Source organism: Macaca mulatta, chromosome 13 (genome assembly GCF_049350105.2).
Source record: "Macaca mulatta isolate MMU2019108-1 chromosome 13, T2T-MMU8v2.0, whole genome shotgun sequence".
NCBI classification, from domain to species: Eukaryota; Metazoa; Chordata; class Mammalia; order Primates; family Cercopithecidae; genus Macaca; species Macaca mulatta.
Genome location: NC_133418.1, coordinates 18,710,572 through 18,729,806, shown reverse-complemented (window position 1 = coordinate 18,729,806; position 19,235 = coordinate 18,710,572). Strand labels below are relative to the sequence as shown.

General features: G+C 39.1%; 1 protein-coding gene and 1 long non-coding RNA gene across 3 annotated transcripts in view; one reads left to right on the top strand and one right to left on the bottom strand.

Annotated features, from left to right (window-relative positions):
- Nucleotides 1-11,094, top strand: part of LOC144333696 (uncharacterized) — a 298,635-nt gene extending 287,541 nt beyond the window's left edge. Inside the window, exon 3 of the long non-coding RNA XR_013402628.1 lies at nucleotides 10,830-11,094. This is a non-coding gene — a long non-coding RNA (uncharacterized LOC144333696). The remainder of the gene's footprint in view (nucleotides 1-10,829) is intronic.
- Nucleotides 11,095-16,911: 5,817 nt separating this feature from the next.
- Nucleotides 16,912-19,235, bottom strand: part of SULT1C3 (sulfotransferase family 1C member 3) — a 101,991-nt gene continuing 99,667 nt past the window's right edge. For both annotated transcript variants that reach the window (XM_028832277.2, XM_077958966.1), the window contains exon 8: nucleotides 16,912-18,688. In XM_028832277.2, the coding sequence (XP_028688110.2) occupies nucleotides 18,576-18,688 (113 nt within the window). In that variant the 3' untranslated portion in view covers nucleotides 16,912-18,575. The remainder of the gene's footprint in view (nucleotides 18,689-19,235) is intronic.

Sequence of the window (19,235 nt, the reverse complement as noted above, 5' to 3'; positions counted from 1 at the left end):
TTTTTTTTTTTTTTGAGACGGAGTCTTGCTCTGTCACCCAGGCTAGAGTGCAGTGGCCGGATCTCAGCTCACTGCAAGCTCCGCCTCCCGGGTTTACGCCATTCTCCTGCCTCAGCCTCCCGAGTAGCTGGGACTACAGGCGCCCGCCACCTCGCCCGGCTATTTTTTTGTATTTTTTAGTAGAGACGGGGTTTCACCGTGTTAGCCGGGATCGTCTCTCGATCTCTTGACCTCGTGATCCGCCCGTCTCGGCCTCCCAAAGTGCTGGGATTACAGGCTTGAGCCACCGCGCCCAGCCTTCTGACAGTTTTTTTGTAATAAAGAGAACAAGGAAACCAGATTAGCATCAGTAATATTTTTGATGGTAGTTGTTTCTATTGCCTTATGGCATGGAATACATAAGCTGAGTCAGAGACAATATTAAGAGGCTGATCAAAATCTTGTAATGCATAGAGAACAGCAAACAACTCAGCTTTTTGAGCAGAAGTGTGTGGAGTAGAAATGACTTTATCTTTTGGTCCTACATACCCTGCCTCTCCATTACTGGATCCATCAGTAAAAATGGTAATGGCTGCCTCTAGTGGTGATGAACGAGTAAGTTTTGGTAGAATCTAGGAAGTGTTTCATATAAATTGAAAGAATTTTGACTTAGGCAAATGATTATCGATAATGCCAATGAAGTCAGCCAGATTAGTCTGCCAGCACAAGGATGTTGAAAAGGCATTTTTAACTTCATTTTTTGACAAAGGGACCACAATAATGTTTGGATCAAAGCTGGAAATTTTACTGATGTGTTGACGTCCTAACCCAATTAACACAGAACACGCACTGGTTGTTGTTGGAGAATCGTTTGTAGAGGACAAGAATTCCAATGATGAGGCTGGCTCAGAGACTCTTCTGCAGACAAATCATTGCTCACTGGCATTTATTCGGCCTTGAGCATGTTATGGATTAAATGTTTTGGTAGTGGTGATGGGAACATGTGCTCTGGTTAATATTACAGACCCAAGTTGTCCAGAGAGAAAGAACTAGTTAAGGGTCCCAGCTGCCTTACCTGCTGGCCCAGTTACAGAGGGAACACCTGCTGGAGTGTATTGACTTACCACTTGGACACCTGCAGGGATCATTTATCACTCTCCATAATAGAAGTGTTTTCAGCGGAAGCCAGACTCCCCACACTCAGTTACCTGGAGGACTTACAGGATTTCATCATTGGTGGAAATAGGCTCAATCGTGTGTGACTACAAAGGGATTAAAGAATTATTTACCTTCTCCTGAGGAGGCAGAGCACGTTAGTGCCTATGAACAGATGTGTGGGCTGTGGGCAGTGGGTCTGACGGGACCTCCCACTGACTTCCTCCTTCCTCCTAAAGAGGGAAAATGCTGTGGAGGAAAATTCACTTCTCAGAAAGTGACAGGGCTATAATTTTAGGTAAATCTGTGTTTGGAAAAAAGCAAATAAACAACAAAAAGAATTAAAAATAACAACCCCTGTGAAAAAAGTACACTTTCTCCTGAGAGATGGCGTCCCACCCCCAGGAAAGTTGCTGCCCCACCATTGATTTCCTGAATAGACTTTTTTGTAATGACTGAGGTTCCTGAGGTCTGGGGTGAGGCTTATCTGCATGTCCCCAGTGTCTGTTTTTTGTACTAGTTTGGAGAAGGCAGTCCTAGGCAGTGTGTGAGGAAGAGTTGGTGGGACTCTTCTTTTTTCCTCATCTATTCTTACATGTTTATTAATAAAGTATTGCTTTGTCATATTTTAAAAAAATAAGAAAAGGAATCCTTTGCCCCAGAAAAAAGAAAGACAGAAAAGAAAAAGTAACAGCAAAAAAGAAATCATAATACCATTTCAATTAAATTGGCTAATTTAAGTGGAATTGAATGACAGATTTCAATATTAAGTCTTTTCTACCAAAAACCATGATATTATTAAAAATATTTAAATCTTTTTTAATGTTCAGAGTTTTTAATACAAGAGATGTAACAAACATGAATATTTGCATAGTAAAGTGCATTGGATTAAATCATTCAAAGTAAAAATTGATAGTTTAATAAATCTTTTGTTTCATGGTAGAGTTTGTTACATATTTCTCTGAATTTGGGAAATCACATAATTAAAAATAAGCAAGGGTGTACAGCAGGGAATAAACTAAAATATTTTAAGCACCAACTGGTAAAATTATTGTGGGAGGGGGTAGGTATGGTAGGACCTGTGGTGAACTGTACAGACTGTACACGACCTCAAGGCAGTCAAAGTAAAGGTATTTTCAAAGATAAAATAAACACTAGGAACAGTGTAAATACTAGATTTTCACTAGTGTAAATAGTGTAATTACTATATATTGTCTCAAAAATTAGGAATATATCAAGATATATACGCAGAAGTGGTAATCACTGGAAATCTCACCATGCAAAAAAAATCACCAATAATATATTGGTGGCCTTCATTTGTACATTTCCACATCCATACATATAATCAAATATAAATATTTTACATCTATTCTTATAAATATGTTATATCTACAAATATTTATATTTACATATTGTGATGGTTAGTTTTATGTATCAATCTGGCTGGATTGAGGGATGCCTAGATGGCTGGTGAAGCATTGTTTCTGGGGGCTTCTGTGAGGGTATTTCCAAAGGTAATTGACATGTGAGTGAAGTGTATATGTACATGTTTATGGTTTATTTTGCAAAAAGAAGATCACATTTTATACACTACTCAGCATTTCATCCCTGTGTAAATTCTGCTAAGATAGCTGATAAATAGTTCATACTCATTCATTTTTTAAAATCCTCACCCTAGCCGTAACCCTTCCAACTCATTGACTAAGTTTGAATTGGCTGAATAGTATTCTATTGGAATAATATTTTGTTGGTTGAATAATATTCTATTCTACAACATTCTGTTGGCTGAATAATATTCTATAAGGTGAACAGATGGGGAAATAAAACTTCCCCAGATGGATCAGTGCTTGTGGAAGAAACTCCAGCTTCCAGAGACTGTCTACATTAATGAGATTAGATCTGCAGCGAACTTCCCCAGATGGATTAGTGCTTGTGGAAGAAACTCCAGCTTCTAGAGACTGTATACATTAATGAGATTGAATCTGCAGCCATTTGTTTAGTTCATTGCTCTGATTCAAGAAGATAATAAAACTTCTCCTTAGCTCTTTCCAGAGGGCCAAAATGTATGGTTTACGATAGGTCCCCAGGTTAAGCCTCAGGATGCCTGGGAGTCTAATGTAGCTATCTTCCCAGGTGATTGCATTTCAAAGGGGAACGAGCCCCAGACCTTGGTGACATCTCTAGGTCAGAGGTGCTCCTGCTCCTAGAGAAATTTTATTTATATAAAAAAGGGCTGGATTAAGGAGGAGGCCCTTTCAGGAGAAGAGGGAGACAGGTGCCTCTTTCCCATTTGTAACCAGGGCATTTATTTCCTCATCCCTGGCCTATGCGATATCTGGCTGCTGTGTAGAAAGGTTTTCCATCTGACTTTCATAGTGTCAGTGCAGGTATAGGTCTGAGCTTGGGTGTTAGGGGGTTTGAGGGAGGATGACATTCCAATATGGTAGTAAGTTAATTAATAAGAAATCCATTCCTTATCTGGAATATCTCTCATGAACAATGAAGACAAATATGAAAAACCAAACAGGATGTCTGACAATTTATTACCTCCTTCCTTTTTCATAGGCACTCGCATAGTTTACAGATTATAGCCACTATACTACAAACCATATTGCAATATATATCCCATATGTATATCTGTATATACTGTGTTTTTCCTGGAAAAGTTCCCATAGTAATAGGACGGTTTATGGCTCGAATTGATTATGTTTTATGTATTTTTTATTTATTTATTTTTTATTATTATACTTTAAGTTCTAGGGTACATGTGCACAATGTGCAGGTTTGTTACATATGCATACATGTGCCATGTTGGTGTGCTGCACCCATTAATTCGTCATTTACTTTAGGTATATCTCCTAATGCTAACCCTCCTCCCTCCCCCCTTCCCACAACAGGCCCCAGTGTGTGATGTTCCCCTTCCTGTGTCCAAGTGATCTCATTGTTCAGTTCCCACCTATGAGTGAGAACATGCGGTGTTTGGTTTTCTGTTCTTGTGATAGTTTGCTGAGAATGATGGTTTCCAGCTGCATCCATGTCCCTACAAAGGACACAAACTCATCCTTTTTTATGGCTGCATAGTATTCTATGGTGTATATGTGCCACATTTTCTTAATCCAGTCTGTCACTGATGGACATTTGGGTTGATTCCAAGTCTTTGCTCTTGTGAATAGTGCTGCAATAAACATACATGTGCATGTGTCTTTATAGCAGCATGATTTATAATCCTTTGGGTATATACCCAGTAATGGGATGGCTGAGTCAAATGGTATTTCTAGTGCTAGATCCTTGAGGAATCGCCACACTGTTTTCCACAATGATTGAACTAGTTTACAGTCCCACCAACAGTGTAAAAGTGTTCCTATTTCTGCACATCCTCTCCAGCACCTGTTGTTTCCTGACTTTTTAATGATCACCATTCTAACTGGTGTGAGGTGGTATCTCATTGTGGTTTTGATTTCCTTTTCTCTGATGGCCAGTGATGATGAGAATTTTTTCATGTGTCTGTTGGCTGTATGAATGTCTTCTTTTGAGGAGTGTCTGTTCATATCCTTTGCCCACTTTTTGATGGGGTTGTTTGTTTTTTTTCTTGTAAATTTAATTGAGTCTTTTATAGGTACTGGATATTAGCCCTTTGTCAGATGAGTAGATTGCAAAAATTTTCTCCCATTCTGTAGGTTGTCTGTTCACTCTGATGGTAGTTTCTTTTGCTGTGCAGAAGCTCGTTAATTAGATTCCATTTGTCAATTTTGGCTTTTGTTGCCGTTGCTTTTGGTGTTTTAGACTGAAGTCCTTGCCCATGCCTATGTCCTGAATGGTATTACCTAGGTTTTCTTCTAGGGTTTTTATGGTATTAGGTCTAACATTTAAGTCTCTAATCCATCTTGAATTAATTTTTGTATAAGGAGTAAGGAAAGGATCCAGTTTCAGCTTTCTACTTATGGCTAGCCAATTTTCCCAGCACTATTTATTAAATAGGGAATCCTTTCCCCATTTCTTGTTTTTGTCAGGTTTGTCAAAGATCAGATGGCTGTAGATGTGTGGTATTATTTCTGAGGACTCTGTTCTGTTCCATTGGTCTCTATCTCTGTTTTGGTACCAGTACCATGCTGTTTGGTTACTGTAGCCTTGTAGTATAGTTTGAAGTCAGGTAGCGTGATGCCTCCAGCTTTGTTCTTTTGACTTAGGATTGTCTTGGCAATGCAGGCTCTTTTTTGGTTCCATACGAACTTTAAAGTAGTTTTTTCCAATTCTGTGAAGAACCTCATTGGTAGCTTGATGGGGATGGCATTGAATCTATAAATTACCTTGGGCAGTATGGCCATTTTCACGATATTGATTCTTCCTATCCATGAGCGTGGTATGTTCTTCCATTTGTTTGTGTCCTCTTTTATTTCACCGAGTGGTGGTTTGTAGTTCTCCTTGAAGAGGTCCTTTACATCCCTTGTAAGTTGGATTCCTAGGTATTTTATTCTCTTTGAAGCAATTGTGAATGGAAGTTCATTCATGATTTGGCTCTCTGTTTGTCTGTTACTGGTGTATAAGAATGCTTGTGATTTTTGTACATTAATTTTGTATCCTGAGACTTTGCTGAAGTTTCTTATCAGCTTAAGGAGATTTTGGGCTGAGACGATGGGGTTTTCTAAATATACAATCATGTCATCTGCAAAGAGGGACAATTTGACTTCTTCTTTTCCTAACTGAAAACCTTTTATTTCTTTCTCTTGCCTGATTGCCCTAGCCAAAACGTCCAACACTATGTTGAATAAGAGTGGTGAGAGAGGGCATCCCTGTCTTGTGCCAGTTTTCAAAGGGAATTTTTCCAGGTTTTTCCCATTCAGTATGATATTGGCTGTGGGTTTGTCATAAATAGCTCTTATGATTTTGAGATACGTTCCATCAATACTGAATTTATTGAGAGTTTTTAGCATGGAGGGCTGTTGAATTTTGTCAAAGGCCTTTTCTGCATCTATTGAGATAATCATGTGGTTTTTGTCTTTGTTTCTGTTTGTATGCTGGATTATGTTTATTGATTTGCATATGTTGAACCAGTCTTGCATCCCAGGGATGAAGCCCACTTGATCATGGTGGATCAGCTTTTTGTGATGTGCTGCTGAATCCGGTTTGCCAGTATTTTATTGAGGATTTTTGCATCGATGTTCATCAGGGATGTTGGTCTAAAATTCTCTTTTTTTGTTGTATCTCTGCCAGGCTTTGGTATCATGATGAGGTTGGCCTCATAAAAGGAGTTAGAGAGGATTCCCTCTTTTTCTATTGATTGGAATAGTTTCAGAAGGAATGGTACCAGCTCCTCCTTGTACCTCTGGTAGAATTCAGCTGTGAATCCATCTGGTCCTGGACTTGTTTTCATTGGTAGGCTATTAATTATTGCCTCAATTTCAGAGCCTACTATTGGTCTATTCAGGGATTCAGCTTCTTCCTGGTTTAGTCTTGGGATAGTGTAAGTGTCCAGGAAATTATCCATTTCTTCTAGATTTTCTAGTTTGTTTGCATAGAGGTGTTTATAGTATTCTCTGATGGTAGTTTGTATTTCTGTGGGGTCAGTGGTGATATCCCCTTTATCATTTTTTATTGCTTCTGTTTGATTCTTCTCTCTTTTCTTCTTTATTAGTCTTGCTAGCAGTCTATCAATTTTGTTGATCTTTTCGAAAAAACAACTCCTGGATTCATTGATTTTTTTGGAGGGTTTTTTGTGTCTCTATCTCCTTCAGTTCTGTTCTGATCTTAGTTATTTCTTGCCTTCTGCTAGCTTTTGAATGTGATTGCACTGTGGTCTGAGAGACAGTTTGTTATAATTTCTGTTCTTTTACATTTGCTGAGGAGTGCTTTACTTCCAGCTATGTGGTCAATTTTGGAATAAGTGTGATGTGGTGCTGAGAAGAATGTATATTCTGTTGATTTGGGGTGGAGAGTTCTGTAGATATCTGTTAGGTCTGCTTGGTGCAGAGTTGAGTTCAATTCCTAGATATCCTTGTTAACTTTCTGTCTCGTTGATCTGTCTAATGTTGACAGTGGGGTGTTGAAGTCTCCCATTATTATTGTATGGGAGTCTAAGTCTCTTTGTAAGTCTCTAAGGACTTGCTTTATGAATCTGGGTGCTCCTGTATTGGGTGCATATATATTTAGGATAGTTAGCTCTTCCTGTTGAATTGATCCCTTTACCATTATGTAATGGCCTTCTTTGTCTCTTTTGATCTTTGATGGTTTAAAGTCTGTTTTATCAGAGACTAGTATTGCAACCCCTGCTTTTTTTTGTTCTCCATTTGCTTGGTAGATCTTCCTCCATCCCTTTATTTTGAGCCTATGTATGTCTCTGCATGTGAGATGGGTCTCCTGAGTACAGCAAACTGATGGGTCTTGACTCTTTATCCAGTTTGCAAGTCTGTGTCTTTTAATTGGAGCATTTAGTCCATTTACATTTAAGGTTAATATTGTTATGTGTGAACTTGATCCTGCCATTATGATATTAACTGGTTATTTTGCTCGTTAGTTGATGCAGTTTCTTCCTTGCCTAAATGGTCTTTACATTTTGGCATGTTTTTGCAATGGCTGGTACCAGTTGTTCCTTTCCATGTTTAGTGCTTCCTTCAGGGTCTCTTGTAAGGCAGGCCTAGTGGTGACAAAATCTCTAAGCATTTGCTTATCTGTAAAGGATTTTATTTCTCCTTCACTTATGAAACTTAGTTTGGCTGGATATGAAATTCTGGGTTGAAAATTCTTTTCTTTGAGAATGTTGAATATTGGCCCCCACTCTCTTCTGGCTTGGAGAGTTTCTGCTGAGAGATCTGCTGTTAGTCTGATGGGCTTCCCTTTGTGGGTAACCCGACCTTTCTCTCTGGCTGCCCTTAACAGTTTTTCCTTCATTTCAACTTTGGTGAATCTGGCAATTATGTGTGTTGGAGTTGCTCTTCTCGAGGAATATCTTTGTGGCGTTCTCTGTATTTCCTGGATTTGAATGTTGGCCTGCCCTACTAGGTTGGGGAAGTTCTCCTGGATGATATCCTGAAGAGTGTTTTCCAACTTGGTTCCATTTTCCCCCTCACTTTCAGGCACCCCAATCAGACGTAGATTTGGTCTTTTTACATAATCCCATACTTCTTGCAGGCTTTGTTCATTTCTTTTTCTTCTTTTTTCTTTAGATTTTTCTTCTTGCTTCATTTCATTCATTTGATTCTCAATTGCTGATACCTTTCTTCCAATTGATCGAGTCGGTTACTGAAGCTTGTGCATTTGTCACGTATTTCTCGTGTCATGGTTTTCATCTCTGTCCGTTTGTTTATGGCCTTCTCTGCATTAATTATTCTAGTTGTCAATTCTTCTACTCTTTTTTCAAGATTTTTAGTTTCTTTGTTCTGGGTACGTAATTCTTCCTTTAGCTCTGAGAAGTTTGATGGACTGGAGCCTTCTTCTCTCATCTCGTCAAAGTCATTCTCCGTCCAGCTTTGATCCGTTGCTGGCGATGAGCTGCGTTCCTTTGCAGGGGGAGATGCGCTCTTATTTTTTGAATTTCCAGCTTTTCTGCCCTGCTTTTTCCCCATCTTTGTGGTTTTATCTGCCTCTGGTCTTTGATGATGGTGACGTACTGATGGGGTTTTGGTGTAGGTGTCCTTCCTGTTTGTTAGTTTTCCTTCTAACAGTCAGGACCCTCAGCTGTCGGTCTGTTGGAGATTGCTTGAGGTCCACTCCAGACCCTGTTTGCCTGGGTATCAGCAGCAGAGGCTGCAGAAGATAGAATATTGCTGAACAGTGAGTGTACCTGTCTGATTCTTGCTTTGGAAGCTTCCTCTCAGGGGTGTACTCCACCGTGTGAGGTGTGGGGTGTCAGTCTGCCCCTAGTGGGGGATGTCTCCCACTTAGGCTACTCAGGGGTCAGGGACCCACTTGAGCAGGCAGTCTGTCTGTTCTCAGATCTCAACCTCTGTGTTGGGAGATCCACTGCTCTCTTCAAAGCTGTCAGACAGAGTCGTTTGTGTCTGCAGAGGTTTCAGCTGCTTTTGTTGTTGTTGTTGTTGTTTAGCTGTGCCCTGTCCCCAGAGGTGGAGTCTACAGAGACAGGCAGGACTCCTTGAGCTCCTGTGAGCTCCACCCAGTTCGAGCTTCCCAGTGGCTTTGTTTACCTACTTAAGCCTCAGCAATGGCAGGTGCCCCTCCCCCAGCCTCGCTTCTGCCTTGTCATTAGATCGCAGACTACTGTGCTAGCAATGAGGGAGGCTCCATGGGCATGGGATCCTCCCGGCCAGGTTTGGGATATACTCTCCTGATTTGCCCGTTTGCTAAGATCCTTGGTAAAGCGCAGTATTGGGGTGGGAGTTACCTGATTTTCCAGGTGTTGTGTGTCTCAGGTCCCCTGGCTAGGAAAAAGGATGCCCTTCCCCCTTGCACTTCCCAGGTGAGGCAATGCCTCGCCCTGCTTCAGCTCTCACTGGTTGGGCTGCAGCAGCTGACCAGCACCGATTGTCCCGCATTCCCTAGTGAGATGAGCCCAGTACCTCAGTTGAAAATGCAGAAATCACCTGTCTTCTGTGTCGCTCGCGCTGGGAGTTGGAGACTGGAGCTGTTCCTATTTGGCCATCGTACTCTGCCCCCCTCTGTTTTCTTAATCTTGAAATAAATACCAAAAGCCATAAAAGAAAATGATTTTAGAATCTGATTTTAAATTCTGAAAATTTGAAAAAAGAAAATTATTTGCATGATAATATGTAGGATAAACAAAGTTAAAATATAAAGAAAGAAAATTAGGTGAAATTAAATGTATTCACACTGATAAATATAATATATAAACATATTTGTACTGTATAAATCAATATATAAAAGAGGACCATCTCCAATGGGTAGAGGTAATGGGTATGAACAGGCAGATTCTTCACACACACTTGCACCCACATGCACAGAAACTCCAAAGCAGGAATGGTGCACAATAATACCAGTAAAACAAAAAATATGCACACAAAGCAAAAATGAGTAAATATTTTTGACTTTCAAATGAGGAAAAATTAAATAACATTGATAATATTCATTGCTGGCATGGGAATGGTATGGGAAAACTGGTGTTCTCATTTGCTCCTCATGGGAGGCCATGCGGCAGGCCAGGGTTCACTAATGCAGGCCTCCATCACAACTGTCTCAGTATTCAATGAGTGTTTAAATTAAATATTAAAAGCTTAAAAAAAAAACCAGTGCCCTTATGCAAAGGCTGGAATGTCACAAAAGCCTGTGAAGAGTTTTGCCTAGGCCTTTTCTGGCCCTTAAAGAATGACAAAATAATGAAGGAATTCTTAACAGTAACCATTTAGGATTATACAAGTCTTACTGGGAGTCTGAAGAAACTCTCCAGGCCTTCACAAACAAGTTTATTGGAGGTCTGAAGGAACTTCCAAAATCTCAGTGATTTACCAGGAGACAAGATAAGGGCAATCACCCAGCACCTAGACCCATGTAAATTAAGCAAAACTCCTGAGGCTCCAGAAGAGGGTCTTCAGGACTCAGACCTTAGTTATAAATTAAAAGATGTTAATGACTTATGTCTTTAGATGAATGCACACTTACATGTAGATATACAGCTTAGAAGGTATAGAAGTTCTGGAAAACTTTGTAATTTTGAGTTGGTTTGATGATAATTTCCAGGCGGTCTGAATGTAACTGGTTACAGAAATAAAAACTCTCTTCCTCCCCAGTTCATCTACGTCTCTATTATGCCAGAGAAATAGCCACCCAACCCTCAGTTGGCTCCAGGAACAAATTCAGTGAGCCAGCCGGAAGAGACTGGGATGGCGCTGTGTTCAGTGGCCAGCTACTTGCAATGAGACAGTCTTCAGGAGTACCCCAGCAGATGTCGGTGAGATTTCCCAGGAAGCTCTCAAAGGCTGTCCCATGCACAAAATTGCATGTCCCTTTCACTACTGGGGAAGAACAGAGATCAGGAGCAGACATGCTCAAAAGGTGAGTTAACCGGATTATATGCTGGGAGCCTATTGTTTTCCTATCTGGGCTTGTTAAGCCATTTGTCCGGTACCACCAAGGGAAGCAATCAGGCTCATCCCTAGGCCCACTTTGCATTTTACTTGAGATCTGGTTTTGAGTTGGTTTTGAGTCTGTTTTGCCGGAGTGCACCCCCCTTGTGTTTGTCTGAAATTTGTCTCCACTTATTTATGTATCTGTTTCCTCCTTTTAATGCAGTGTAAACTTGAAAGTGGGAAGTATTGGGTCCATTCCTGCTGAGAGGCCTCTTGGAAGGAAAAATAATGTTTTCAGGAGCTCAGTGGTTAAAAGTCACTTCAATTAAAAGCTAACATCCAAGATGTGTACATGTATGTGTTCAGTTTGTATTTATAGGCTTTCATGTATTTATTTTCATTTGTCTCCTAGGACCTTGTCTTTTTGAGCAAAGGTTTTTTTGATCTCAGTTGACTGAATTCTGTTTTCTTTATTAATAGCAATTGCAACAGAAGATACTCTAGGGTGTTTAAGAAAAAAGTGTAATTTAGACACTTAGGAATGTCTTTGTTTGGAAAATACTTTTTTTTTTTTTAAGTGCACTGTGAAAGCATCACATGGACTAGCCTCATAATCACTCTCCATTTCTGAAAACCCAGGATTTGGTGTGGGTTCTGCCCAGAGCTAAAAAATCCAATTAAAACAATAGGAAAAAGGAGGTCTTATGATTCTATAAAATGTACTTCTATTGGCTTTCCTGATATGTCTGTATATTTATATCTTGTTTACACCATGTTTCACTACTGAAAAATATAAAAGTGTTCTAATTAATTGGCTCAAAGAAAAATAAAAGCACTTAAATACTTTAACAGATAAAAATAAAAGACTAGTCAAATGTTTTTTCATGTTTATCTAACTTAAGTAAAATCTTTAATAAATAAGCTAGTTTTAATATTAATTGGTAAATGCCAGGTGCGGTGGATCACACCTGTAATCCCAGCACTTTGGGAGGCCGAGCTGGGTGGATCACGAGGTCGGGAGATTGAGACCATCCTGGCTAACACGGTGAAACCCATCTGTACTACAAATACAAAAAATTGGCCGGGTGTGGTGGCGGATGCCTGTAGTCCCAGCTACTCAGGAAGCTGAGGCAGGAGAATGGCGTGAACCCGGGAGGTGGAGCTTACAGTGGAATAAGATCGTGCCACTGCACTCCAGCCTGTAGGATAGAGCAAGACTTCATCTCAAAAAACAAAAACAAAAAACAAAGAAAAGTTATTGGTAATGTAATATTAGAAATGTCCTAAGAGTTGTCAGCATGCATTTTTGTTTGCTTTCATTGATCAAGCAATTTCATACTTATCTCTGCCAAAAATGTGTCAAAATGTGACACAGAGGCTACAAAACTATAACTTAGCCCAAAACAGAATAATCTTTGCTCATGTAATTTTTAATAAATGAAACATTAATATTGGCTTAAAGAAGATAACTATATCTTGAAATACCCTAACTTCTAATTTTGTGGCCTTAGGCAGTCTAGTCCACAGACATAAAGTTTGTTCTGGGAAAAGACGATTATCATCTTTGTTTCTAAGCAAAACCACAAACTAATTAATAAACAAGAATATCTTGGAATTAGAAGCAAGATGGAGTCAGTTAGGTCAGATCATTTTCACTGTCTTGGTTACAATTTTGCAATGGCAGTTTCACAACTTTAAATGATGACTATCAGTTTTCCTGAATAATCTAGAGAAATGGTTAAAATAAATAATTAAAAAATGTAATGAGATAAATGCTCATAAAGAAACTTGTCATAATTTAGAATCTAAAGTTATATTAAACAACATATATTTCATTATTTGTGTATTTTCCAGTAAAAATACATTGTAGGAAAACATTCTTCTAAAAATTGTGTCCTTTTATAAGAGTAACTAATTTTTGTCTACTTCAAAGCTTATTTCAAGGTTCTATATAAAACAAGGAAAAAGAAACCAGGACATGAAAGAGATACAACGAAAGTTATAAAAATGAAGAGGGTTTTAAAGATTATGGGTAAAATAAAACTATCTTCAAAAATGTAAACATTTGGTCTAAATTATGCAGGTCAAATATTAGGTTTCCTAAATGCTTTAGGTCATAAACTGCTTCTTTGACTTAAAAACTACTCAATTTATTTTGCAGTGTTAAATTCTAGATAAGGCCTGGGGAGATGTTAAATTAGCCATGCCCCTTAGCTATGCAAAATGATATTAAAAAAAGAGAATATATATAAGAATATATATATATATATATAATATATATAAGAAAGGATATACATTGTATGGTAAATTCTTGTCCTAAAGTAAAATAACTGGTTCCTTAAAGAGAGGGATGTTTAAGGCAAGTCAGAAAGTCAAGGCATGTCAACGATTTTGTAAGTCATAAAAGGGCATATGAAAGGGAATTTATACAAGAAATGTTGCACAGTTTAAAGGCAATTAGGCCTCCTAAATGCTTTACAAAATGCTACGATGATTCTTAGCTGTACAACTTGCCTGCTTTCAGCTAGGTAAGGCCTGAGACACATGGGAGTTGGACGCTGTGATAAGCCAGACCTTATCTCCATTTCTGTCTGGGTCCCAGACTCCCCACCTAGTACATAATTAAAATCCCATAAGTACCAAGGTTTTCACCAAATGCAAAGGTTCCTAAGAGTTAACTGTGTAGTGTATATTTATGACCATTAAAGAAAAGTTTACATGTAAGGTGTATAAGGAAAGTAAAATATAGTTTTAGTAAAAACATCATAAAAAGACATGAGAATGTGGATTTTTGCCTAGATTAAAAAGTAAAAGGGTTAAGTTGGATAAAATGAAAATAAAGGTTTCCGCAAGTTGTGTAGGGTTAAAATGAAATATATAAAATGAAGTTTGGCTTTCCTTGGGCTACATTTGTATAAATATGTTATTTGTATGTGTTCTAAAGTTATGGGAAACTCCTGTAATTCTGATATATCTTAGTGTACATTATTAGTAATAATTATAATTGTTATGTTATAATTATTGTGTGCCACAGGGATAACAGATTTCCTTCTCAAGTGTGTCTTTAATGCAATATGGCTACTCTAAAGCTTTTTGTCACCCATAAACAATTGTTGTCTTGCTTCAGTCCTCTTTAGAAGGTGGTTTCAGAATCAGCTATAAAGCTCTAACAGGTGTAATGCAGTTTTCTGATAACTTTGGAGATAGTGACATCAGAATAGAGGAAAAACATTCAGGACATGTGAAGAGCTAAAATATTCGTTAGTGTCAAGCAGGACAGGAATTAACTGTCTGAACTGAACTAGTAGGAGACTTGAGTGATCTTTTTGACATTTTACTTTATAATATTGCTAATCCTTTGTTTTGTTTTTCAAAGTCAAAGAAACTTTTCTGTTGAGCTATTAACAAGTTTGAACAATTTAGTAGACTCCCATGAACAAAATTTGGAGCGTACTTGTTTCTCTCTCTCTGATTTTCTCCATAAATGGGAAACTATCTGTGAGTATTCTTAAGTTACAGCAATATAGTTATTTGCACAAGTGCAATAAATGTGTTTTTTTTTTTTTTTTTTTTTTTTTTTTTGGTAACAGAACGCAATAGAAGATACTGGTTATTTTTTTTTACCACAGTTTGATAGGAATGGCATGCTTTCCTTCAAGGAATCAAATTTGATGCACGGAGGCAATAATGCCCTTGGAAAACTGGCCACGTATTTAGTGTACACAGTCCCTGTACCGGGTTTCTGACCTGTGGTAAGTAAAGAATGCCACTTTCTCACAGACCGGGATCCCCAAGTTAACTTGAAACCTCCAGAGGAGAGGAATTCACCAAACCCATAGGTATTTAATGGTACAAATCTATAGCTGGGCTTGGCTTTAAAAAGTTCTTATCTGAGATTCCTTCTATGAAACAGTTTCATCAAAGCCGATTTGAAGGGCCTATGTGAACAGTAATTATTCTTGATGGACTTTAAACTAATAATCTGGCAAAGTATAATAAAGCAAACCAGTCCTACCATAATTTGTCTTTTTATAAAAATGGAAAACTGGAGAGAAAAAAATTATGTTTCAAAATTATAGTACACCTGTTGTTAAACTCCAGTCTTGCCTAAGGTTTTTCCGTTTTTATTATTTTCTACAGTTTGGATTAAATTCTGATTTTCTGGCTAGAAGTCTCCAAGGCAGTGTTTTCAATTTTTTTCTTTTTCTTTTCCTTTTTCGCCATTTTTCCTAACTGGAAATCACTGAAACCTAAGCTGTTGTTTCTTAAAGCCCTGTGAACTAAAGACTAAATGTTTCAGCAGGTGCTGCCTCTAAGCCCCTGAAACAAAGAGTGCTACTGGGAACAAATAGACCTCCTCACTCCAGTTCTGCATTCAGTGCCTCATAGCAATGACCATCTCTCAGCAGGAAGTAGCCGGAAATATTACAATGCCCCATATCCATGCAGTTCTCATGACAAATAAATATACAGTATGATAGGAATTCCGCACAAATTGACAGTGGGGATTGTGGCAGGCAGGTTTCATTAATGCGGGCCTCCATCACAGCTGTTTCACTATTCAATGAGTGATTAAGTTGAACATTAAAAGCTAAAAGAAGCCAGTGCCCTTATACAAAGCCTGGAATGTAACAAAAGTTCATCAAGAGTTTTGCTTAGGCCTACCTGGGCCTTAATGAATGACAAAATAATGAAGGAGTTCTTAACAGTACCCATTTAGGGTTATATAAGTTTTATTGGGGCTCTGAAGGAACTCCCCAGACCTCCACAAACAAGTTTATTGGAGGTCTGAAGGAACTCCCCAATCCTCAGTGGTTTAACAGGAGACAAGATAATGGTGACCACCCCAGCCCCTAGAGACCCATTTAAATTCAGCAAACTTCATGAGGCTCCAGAGGAAGGTCTTCGGGACTCAGATCTTAGTTACAAATTTGAAGAAGTGAATTACTTAAGTCTTTAAGATGAATGCACACTTACATACAGACATATAGCTTAGAAGGTATGTAAGTTCAGGCCGGGCGTGGTGGCTCAAGCCTGTAATCCCAGCACTTTGGGAGGCCGAGGCGGGTGGATCACGAGGTCAGGAGATCGAGACCATCCTGGCTAACATGGTGAAACCCCATCTCTACTAAAAATACAAAAAAACCCTAGCCGGGCATGGTGGCGGGCGCCTGTAGTCCCAGCTACTTGGAGGCTGAGGCGGGAGAATGGCGTGAACCCGGTAGGCGGAGCTTGGCCACTGCACTCCAGCCTGGGTGACACAGTGAGACTCCGTCTCAAAAAAAAAAAAAAAAAAAAAAAAGAAGGTATGTAAGTTCTGAAGAACTTTGTAATTTTGAGTTGGTCTGGTGATAATTTCCAGGCCTTCTGCCTGTAACTGGTTACAGAAATAAAAAGTCTCTTCCTCCCCAGTTAATCTGCATCTGGTTATTGGGCCACGAGAAATAGCAGCCCCACCCTCAGTTTGGTCCAGGAACAGTCACATTGCGGACATTTCCAGGAGAGGCCATGGGGCACATTATATATGTGAACTTTCTGAATCCCAGCAGCCTGTTTCCAAATTATGGCTCTAGAGGATCAAGACTCGTTCACATCTTCCTTGCAGAAATGCACAGCAACTCTGTAGCTTTTAGAATTATTAACATTATATAGCCAAAATGCTTTGCCCAAAACACATGAGCCCATCATCTACACCTAGACTGTCAGCCTCATACCCCTTAATAGCTGCAAAGACAGGCAGGTATCATCCATTGCATGAAGGAAATAATCTTTGTGTAGTTGGTCATCAATACTCTGAGTCCAAGGACAGTACAGGAAATGTTTTTATTGACAACATTCAATAATTTTTCAAATAGTGGAAAATCATTTCTGAGTAGGAAAATAATGTTTGCTTTTCCTTTATTCTGCCTCCTCCTCTTTGAGGCCCACTTTGCACTCTGACAGTACCTGGCGCCCAGCGCTCTTTACTCTTTATGGATTCTGATGTCTCCATTTGAAAAGCACAGTGGCCCTGTGAACCAGTTTTTCAGTGCATTGACAAGGCAAGGGTGATCAATGAATCTCTTTTTTTTCTTGCTATAACTAAGGAATCTCTTCTCTGGATCACCAACTGAATATGAGGATGGTATTTCAGGTGGTCGGGTTTCGTGGCTGGATGGAGGCAGTGGGGTGAGGGCTGATGGGGAACTTTTATCCGAGGGTCCCCTCTGGGCTAGTTTAGATGCCCCAATTTTCATCCTCTCTGTTTCCTTACAGCAGGCCTTAGGGACTAGCTGCTGTCTTTTCTTAAAATCTCATCATCTATTCTTTACCTTTCAGTTTGTCTTTCATTCCATTGGCTAGAGAATAGGATGTCATTTCCCCTTTGCCTGGGGTGACAATAGCACTGCTTTGTTACTATGATAACCTCCACAGGCAGGATACTTTGCTCTGTGCCTTGGGAGCTCTGTATATTGTTCCTGATTCCCTTTCAAGATGTTAATTGAAATATATTTTTACATATCTTTAATTTTATCACTGAATTTAAGTCTTTCCAAATTTACCCCCGTTCTGACATGTTTCATGAGGTCCTCTCTGAGGCCATCACCCTGTCGGCATCCACCCACTCGCTAAGGCCTCTCAGGACCTTGTCTTCTAATAAGACAATTGTATTTGGTCATATAAAGAGTCAGGTCTTCACTGGCACATGGTTGAAGCCCTAAATTTATGTTAAATCTGAGGTCATACCTGTTGTTAGAGTGATGCAATTATTAAGAGAATGGCAATGCATAGTCATGGTGCATTTGTCCCAGATCTCAATTTATAGATGAGATACATTATGCATTTTATTTATTTCATGGGAAGATTTTTTTCAGGAATAGTCACTGCCTGATTTCCCCAACTCAAACTCTTTTGATTAAGAAAATTAGTTACAAGACAAATTTAGAAGACTAATCATTTTCCAATTGATTGATATTTTGCAGTAGTAAATTTATTTTTATATCATTCTATTACATAAATGGTGACTCTGAAACCTACTTATGAGTTCTTTAATCTTGGAATTATTATTTATACATAAAAGTACAGAATGTTCACTCCAAGGTGTTGCATTTTCTCTTAATAATGTGGCTTCTGATACCTATGCATGATTTTCTTGTGGCGTCTACTTGGGATCACACATGGGAAGGCATGAGGCAATTGTTTGTTTTTGCTGTATCTGTCATGCGCAATAAAATATACCTGTACTTAAGAAAATAAAAAACTCATGTAGGCAGACTCTGCTCTCTAATTTTCTATTTTATTTTTTTTACTGGAATAGCTGGTTCGTTGATATTTTAAATCATGTTTTAATAGTATAGCAGACTAGCCACCCTATAGGAGACGGACTGAGGCTCATACGCTCCATATTCAGTCACAGTTCCTTGCCCAACAGAATAAAAGGCAAAATAGTTGGCATAGTCTCTGTCTCTTATTTTGTTGTTGTTCCTCTCAGATATCAGGGCAGAAGTTCAGTGTGGATCCTGCCATTTTCTTCTCATAATGCTTATCAAAGTTCTCATTCATAGCCACAGTAAAATGGTTCTTCCAGTCTCCAGGCATCCCTGTAGGACATCAAAGAAGTTCATGACAGACTCTGCACCCATTCAACCTGACCTTTCTACAGTGAATGGTTCCTAAGCCTAACCACATGATTTTCCCATGAGTGATGGTCCCTCAGTCCCACTCCACCTGGTCTTTCCACTATGAATGGTCCCTCATATCCACTCCACTTGGCTTTCTTACCACAAGGCACACAGCATCCTTATATTCCTTCCTCAAATGCTGCAGGCCCCACTGAGGTGTCGCACTGTGCTGAATCTTCTGCTCCAGGGTACACTCCTGGCTCTAGTGCACCCAACCCAAAGTCTACAGCTCGTTACCATCATGGACTTCCTTGGGGACATCCTATCTTGTTTTCCCAGGGACAGTGAAAGACCTTATAAGATGTCAGTAACCTCACTGGAGCGGATATTTCTTGCGGAGTAAAATTAAAGAGTAAAGGCACCAGAAGTGACATTTAGATACCAGTGATCTTCTGCAAATTGTTGTACCTTGTCAGCCCAACAAAAGCTGTACTAAATTATTCTAGTGCTTTATTTCTACTGGTTT